The sequence below is a fragment of the Otolemur garnettii genome, unplaced genomic scaffold (genome assembly GCF_000181295.1).
Source record: "Otolemur garnettii isolate 467f Iridium unplaced genomic scaffold, OtoGar3 scaffold00049, whole genome shotgun sequence".
Taxonomy (NCBI): domain Eukaryota; kingdom Metazoa; phylum Chordata; class Mammalia; order Primates; family Galagidae; genus Otolemur; species Otolemur garnettii.
Genome location: NW_003852444.1, coordinates 5,395,634 through 5,402,511, shown reverse-complemented (window position 1 = coordinate 5,402,511; position 6,878 = coordinate 5,395,634). Strand labels below are relative to the sequence as shown.

The 6,878-nt window shown below is 45.2% G+C and overlaps 1 protein-coding gene and 1 non-coding gene across 2 annotated transcripts; both read left to right on the top strand.

The window, feature by feature from the left end:
- Window positions 1-705: 705 nt before the first annotated feature.
- On the top strand, window positions 706-778 carry TRNAR-CCU. Its single transcript has one exon. It is a non-coding gene; the product is annotated as a tRNA-Arg (tRNA).
- Window positions 779-1,305: 527 nt separating this feature from the next.
- FMC1 (formation of mitochondrial complex V assembly factor 1 homolog) lies at window positions 1,306-6,094 on the top strand. The gene is made up of 2 exons (XM_012806278.2): window positions 1,306-1,502; window positions 5,798-6,094. Exons 1-2 carry the CDS (start codon window positions 1,365-1,367, stop codon window positions 5,999-6,001), a joined length of 342 nt encoding a protein of 113 aa, XP_012661732.1. The 5' UTR covers window positions 1,306-1,364; the 3' UTR covers window positions 6,002-6,094.
- The last annotated feature ends 784 nt before the right edge of the window (window positions 6,095-6,878 follow it).

Below are 6,878 nucleotides of genomic sequence, written 5' to 3'. Positions count from 1 at the left end.
AGCAGAGGGTGAAGTCGTTGAGACTGTGAGAAGTAACTCGCCCGATTTATACAATTAAGAACATAACCAGAAAATGAGCTAACTCCTGGTTACTTCTAATTAACTCATTCCTCATGAGTTAACTACAATTCCCGGCTGTCCCATAGCTACCAGCGACCTGCCAATTCAAAGGGCAAAGCGAAGGTTTCTCACTTGCCACTGGCTCTGCGGAGTTAGCCTGAAATTTCAACCGGAAACAGAAAATGACCGCTGCGGGCGCCACCTAACGGCCGGCAAGAGCAAAGCTAAGCCCGGAAAGTCGCAACACCGGAAGGGGCCTGGCTGTTTCCGGGAATACTGCATCAGAGTAGAAGCTCAAAGGGAGAGTCTCAAGGGGAAGGTCCGGCAAATTTACCCAGCGCGCTCGGCTCTGAGACGTCGCATGCCTGCTTTTGCGCAGGCGTGGGGGCTACTGCGCAGGCAAGCGCGTACTGAAAAGCGTGCGCGCACTCGTTCTGCGCCTGGCGCACCGGTGCTATTTGGAGGGTGAAGCTTTTGGAGCTGTGACCCAGGCTTGTTTTCCGAACTACAATTCCCAGCATGCAGCACCCTTAATTTTAGTGCTAGGTGTGGTTTTTCAGGATAGGATGAAAAGATACTTAAGAGGCGATGACGTATCAAAGGGGAAAACATTTAATACGTTGTTTGAGGGCGTCGTATATAGAAGCCCCAGTGGCCTAATGGATAAGGCATTGGCCTCCTAAGCCAGGGATTGTGGGTTCGAGTCCCATCTGGGGTGAACGAGTATTTTTAAACTTAAAATGCTTTTTTCTTTATAAAACAACTACAATAAAATCTACCAACTTAGTATCACTTTTTCTAACAAGAACCGTGCATATGTGGTTTTATTAGTTGTTGGAGTGTAATTCTCCAGAATCAGCACATTCCTTGTCCTGCAGGATTTTTGAGAAGTCCGACAATACGCTGAATTTTGATATCCTTTTTAGAAATCGTTACAAGAATATCTTCTCAGCGTGTTCTATATCAAATCCATACTTAAGCGCGCCACGCCCTGCCCTCCAGAGACTCATCAGGGGTCCGCAAGCGGCGTCCTAGTGACGTCGTCCGTAAGGACCTCCTTTCCCCGCCGCCGGCCTTGCTCAGGTTTTCGGGACCTGGAACTCATTTACATTCGGCCTTCGGTTGCTTTTCTCTTAATTAGTAAGGGCGCCGCTCGGAGTTCGATTAATAGGGTTCGGTAAAATAGGGGAGGGAGCCATCCCGCGGCCCGCTGGTCTGGGCCCGACCGTACCATTATGCTCTGGGCGCGGGAGGGCGCGCGACGAGCGGGGGTTGGTCAGGCGCCGGGCTCGGAGGACGGGAAAATGGCGGCCTTAGGGTCACCGGCGCGCACTTTGCGAGGCCTTCTGCGGGAGTTGCGCTACCTGAACTCGGCCACCAGCCGACCCTATCGCGACACCGCGGCCTATCGGTACCTCATGAAGGCTTTTCGAACACATCGGGTACGAAAACCGTGTCTCGGATGCTCCACGTCCCAGGAAGGGAGGAAGAGTGGGGTCTGAGCGGGGCTGCGGAAGGCTGCGTCTAGCTTCTGTCTTTCCGAGGCTGACCCTCCCTCCGAGCCCCAGAACAAACTCAGGCCCCAGGCTCTATACTCTGGCCCACACCTGGGGACCTACCGAAGCCCGGGGGGGCGCAAAGTCCCCCTCGGGACGTCTTTTCTGTCCTCCGAAGGGATGGAGCCGTCCCGAAGGACTTCATTGGCCGGTCTGTGGCCTCTGCGGAGGGAAAGTGGGATGGTGGAAATGGAGGGTGAAGGATTGACGGTGGGTTTTGTGAAGGGAGGAAGGTCCCTAGACTTTTAAGACACAGCATCTATCCAACACTCGCCTTTTTCTTACCCTAGAAGAACTATTCAGAGAAGCAAATTTTGGGGAGCAGAAAAGAAAAACTGTAACAAGGTGGGGAACATTGAGAACTTCTTGAAGAGCAGAAACTGTTTTGCTTTTGTATCACCTGCACCACTTAAGAAAATGGTGCCTTGCAGAGTGGTGCTAGAAACTGTAATGAGACTTCTGTAGCATATAAATCTAAACTTAGGGGAGGCCAGCCCTGGGGGAAATATCGTCCTGAAACCCACAGTTCCATATCCACCTTGGGCAAGAGCCAGTGGAAGATAGTTTCATTTTTTTCAAATGGGGCAGCTGAGACCTGTACAAGGAGACGTAGAACAAACAGCTATTCTAGAACCTAGGTTACCTTGCTCCCTAGTAGGATTCTTACATTTAATTCCCTTGGCGTTATAAATCTGGCTTGGAAAGAAGCTGCAACCTGTCTAAGAAATGGTAAATTGTTGCAGCCGTATGCTTTTGGAAAGACACTGCAACATGGGCAAAGGGAGACCCATCATTTTGACTGCTGAATTTCTGAGCCATAGAAATCAGAATGCAAAATCTTTTTTTTGAGACAGAGCCTCAATCTCTCCTCCTGGGTAGAGTGCTGTGGCATCACAGCTCACAGTAACCTCCAACTCCTGGGCTCAAGTGAGTCTCCTGCCTTAGCCTCCCATGTAGCTGGGACCACAGGCGCCTGCCACAGCGCCTGGCTGTTTTTTGTTGCAGCCATCATTGTTGTTTTGGCGGGCCCAGGCTGGATTCGAACCCACCACCTTAGGTATATGTGTCTGGCGCCTTAGCCACTTGAGCCACAGGTGCCGAGCCAATGCAAAATCTTAAAAATAGACCTCCGCTAGTTTTAAGAAAGTCACATTATTAGGGACTGTGCTAGGAACTTGGGCAAAACACAAAGAATAAGATGCGCTTGGGTCCTGTCATTTATGCAGCTTACACTTCACCTCAGGAGCTATATAATGAAGAACTTAGAACAAATACGTGCTAAAAATATAGAGGACGGGGCTAGAGTATAAAGGAGTAGGTAGGGAAAGCTTTCAGAAGGAAATTAATTGGGGGATCTGAAGGGTAAATGTAGTTAGCAAGTAAACGGGCATAAGAGATTTGAAGATTAGATATAAAAGCTGCAGAATTAACAGCCCAGAGGGAAGAAAAATTGAATTGGGAATAGTAGAGTCTTAGGGTGTGAAGGTGAAGTGAGGAGGTGGTTGGCAGAAATTTTAAACTTTGTGTAAGTGTAATGGGAGGCTGTTCTAAGATTTTTAAGGTGACATGATTACTCTTGAGACTTGGTAATGGCTCTGAAATTCCTTGGAAATACATACAAAATTCGTACTAAAAATTCTAGAAACAGCACTCTCTGGAATGCATATGAGGATATGGAGTATGGATTCTACTCCCTTCTAGCTTAAAACTAACTCATTGACTCTCCCCATTTTCTCTATCCTTTCCGTAGGGAGATAGGAGAATCTTAACTTTCTTCTTTTTTTTTTTTTTTTTTGAGACAGAGCCTCAAGCTGTCCCCCCTGGGTAGAGTGCCATGACATCACAGCTCACAGCAACCTCCAACTCCTGGGCTCAAGCGAGTTTCCTGCTTCAGCCTCCCAAGTAGCTGGGACCACAGGCGCCCGCCACAACGCCTGGCTATTTTTTGGTTACTGCCGTCATTGTTGTTTTTTGGCAGGTCCAGGCTGGATTCGAACCCGCCACCTTAGGTGTATGTGGCTGGCACCTTAGCCACTTGAGCCACAGGCACCGAACCTTAACTTTCTTCTTTTGAAAAATGTAGTGTTTAATGTATGGATTCTTTAGGTGTCCATGGTTCATTTACCGACCCTTGTGACTCCTCATGACTCAGGCTCAGGTGAATCAAGATCAGTATTCTTCTATATTAACCTATAATTCCTGTTTCAAATACTAAAGATTTAGTTTTGTATAGTAGAAATAGATGTCACCCTTTGTTAATAATACTTAACATTGGTAGTATACTCTCATAAAAATCTTAATTAAGAAGTTAAATTTAGCTGGTTGCAGTGGCTCCATCTGTAATCTTAGAACTTTGGGAGGCCAAGGTGAGAGGATCACTTGAGTCCAGGAGTGAGACCAGCCTGGGCAACATAGTGAGATTCCTGTATCTACAAAAAATAGAAAAATTAGCCAGGTAAGTGTAGTAGCATGTGTTGTAGTTCCAGCTACTCAGGAAGCTGAGGCAGGAGGATCACTTGAGCCCAGGAGTTTGAGGTTGTAGTGAGCTATGATCATATCACTGTACTCTAGCCAGGGTGACAAGAGTAAGACGCTATCTTTAAAAAAAAAAAAAGGTTGTGCCACATTAACCAGTGCCACAGAAACATAAACTAAAACAGATCATTTTTTTTGAAAGTTCTATATTCCTTAGGTGAAATTACTGATCAGTGACCTGATTATACTTCCCATATCTGCCAGTAACCAACCACTGAATGTTTCTGGGCCTTAGTTTCCTTATTTGTAAAATGAAGGAGTTGAAACTAGATGTCTTCTTCCAGTATTAAAATATAGGGACTTCCATTGGCAGTTGAATGTCAGCAGAAGTTAACTGTGAGATTTCCAAATTGTGCCTACTCCCTGGCAGATTCCAAAGGCATATTTGGAGTCTGCGTAAATGGCAGCTTTTCCTTTTGCCAGTGTGCAAGCTTTAGTAAGAGCTATAATTAAATTGACTAAAGGCAGTTTGGAGTGAGCTTTTGAGTGCCCTGAGATTTTTTATGTCCGTGTCCGCAGTATCCGTTGTCTATACCCACTGGAGTCTAGGGGCCTTATTTACCTTATTCAGTTAGAGTCTTCAAGAGAATAAGGGAGTGAAAGAAGGCAGCTTGTTTATACAGCAAAAGATCATCAGTGCTAAACAAGTGCTGAACAAGAGTGGGTCCCTGGAGGCTAGGCGAGGTGGCTCATGCCTGTAATCCTAGCACTCTGGGAGGCCCAGGTGGTTGGATGGCTTGAGTTTACAAATGGGAGACCAGTCTGAGCAAGAGTGAGTTCCCATCTCTAAAAACTAGACGGGCATTATGGTGGGCATCTGTAGTTCCAGCTACTTGGAAGGCTATCTCTTCAGCCTAAAAGTTTGAGGTTGCTGTGAGCTGTGATGCCAGGACTCTACCAAAGGTGACAAGAGTGAGACTCTGTCTTTTTAAAAAAAAAAAAAAAAATTGAAAGAATATTGGAGAATTACATTATCTCTGAGGTACTGAGGTCCATGTTAATTATCTCCCTCTAAAGATGAATGTAAAGAGAAATTGTGAATCAGGGTACAACAGAATCAAGAAGAAAGTTGAGCAGAGGACGATTACTGTATTAAGTCATGGGAGCTAAAAGGAAAAAAAATATATAGGGAGGCTGGGTACAGTAGCTCAAAAAATATATAGGAAGGCTGGGTGCAGTAGCTCACACCTGTAATCCTAGCACTCTGGGAGGCCGAGGCCAGTGGATTGCTGGAGCTCATGAGTTTGAGACCAGCCACAGCAAAAGTGAGACCCCCATCACTACTAAAAATAGAAAAACTAACGCAAGAGAATTTCTTGAACCCAAGAGTTTGAGGTTGTGGTGATCCATGATGATACCATGGCACTCTGCCAAGGGTGACAGTTTGAGACTGTATCAGAAAGAAAACAAATATATAGGGACATTCGATGAAACTCCTTTTAAACAGCCTCTGATTATCTGGAAGTGAGCTTTCCTAAGAATTATAGAGTGGCTTTACAAGTGTATTAAGTATACACTTATTCATAGTGTTTCTTCTGGGCAATTGGCTTTCCCTCTGGAGAATGCTAGTTTATTATTTCTTTCTTTGTGGACCTGTATCTGTTAGCTGGGGTGTTAATGGAATTTTTAACTTGTTGCTTCTCCAGGTCACCAGTGAGAAATTATGCAGAGCAAAACATGAGCTTCATTTCCAAGCTGCCACCTATCTCTGCCTCCTGCGCAGCATCCGGGAACATATAGCCCTTCATCAGGAATTTCATGGCAAGGGTGAGCGCTCAGTGGAGGAGTCTGCTGGCTTAGTGGGTCTCAAGTTACCCCGTCAGCCTGGAGGGAAGGGCTGGGAGCCATGAACATGGAGAGTTTCCCCGGATGCTGCATTCATACAAGAATTTAATCATGTCTGCCAATATGTATTTATCATTAAATTTTTTTTTTAATTTTTAGGGTTTTTTCTGTAATTTTGTTGACTGAATGGTTCTTAGAGGAATTAGCTGGAGGTTTCTTCATTACTTTCAGTGAATTTACTGAACTTCTCATGCTAGCCTTTTGTTTTAATGAATTCATATGTTATAAAATAAAAGTAAGCCCTCTTGTCTTGTCCCTCTTCCCTCCCCTCTTCTATCCCTATTGCCAAGTAGTAACCATTACTAACAGTTGATGTGCATCCTTCCAGATATTTCCTATGCATTTATATACAATTACACATAGAAATCTCATTTTAAAAATATACAGATATGTGTTAGGATCCTGACAGAAGTAGATGGCATACTCAAATAGGGTTTTTGAGGAGGATTAAAGGATATATAAAGATTTGGGCTGATTTGAGGTCAGGATATGACCCTAAGGGACTAACAACATTGGGGAACTCTTGCCTCCCTAGGCCTGACAAGCCCTGGCCCTCAGACAGAGGAAGTGACCACAGGTCAACTATAGCACACAGGATGGATGTTCAGAGAGAGGGGGAGGGAATGAGCTAACTGACATCTACTTACTAATCTTGTCAAACGGTTTTTCCTCTTGAATTTCCTAGCTTGGTGAATGGCTCTGCCATGCACTTGGCTAATCAAGTAAACACTTGGGCTTCATTTCGTATTTATCTCTTCTCACTCATCACATTCAACCAGTCAGCAATTTGTGCTTCTACTAGCTCTAACAGCCTTCTCACCATCTCTGTCACCACTGACTCTGCTCTAGTTCAAGCATTGATAATCTTATGGCTGAACCATT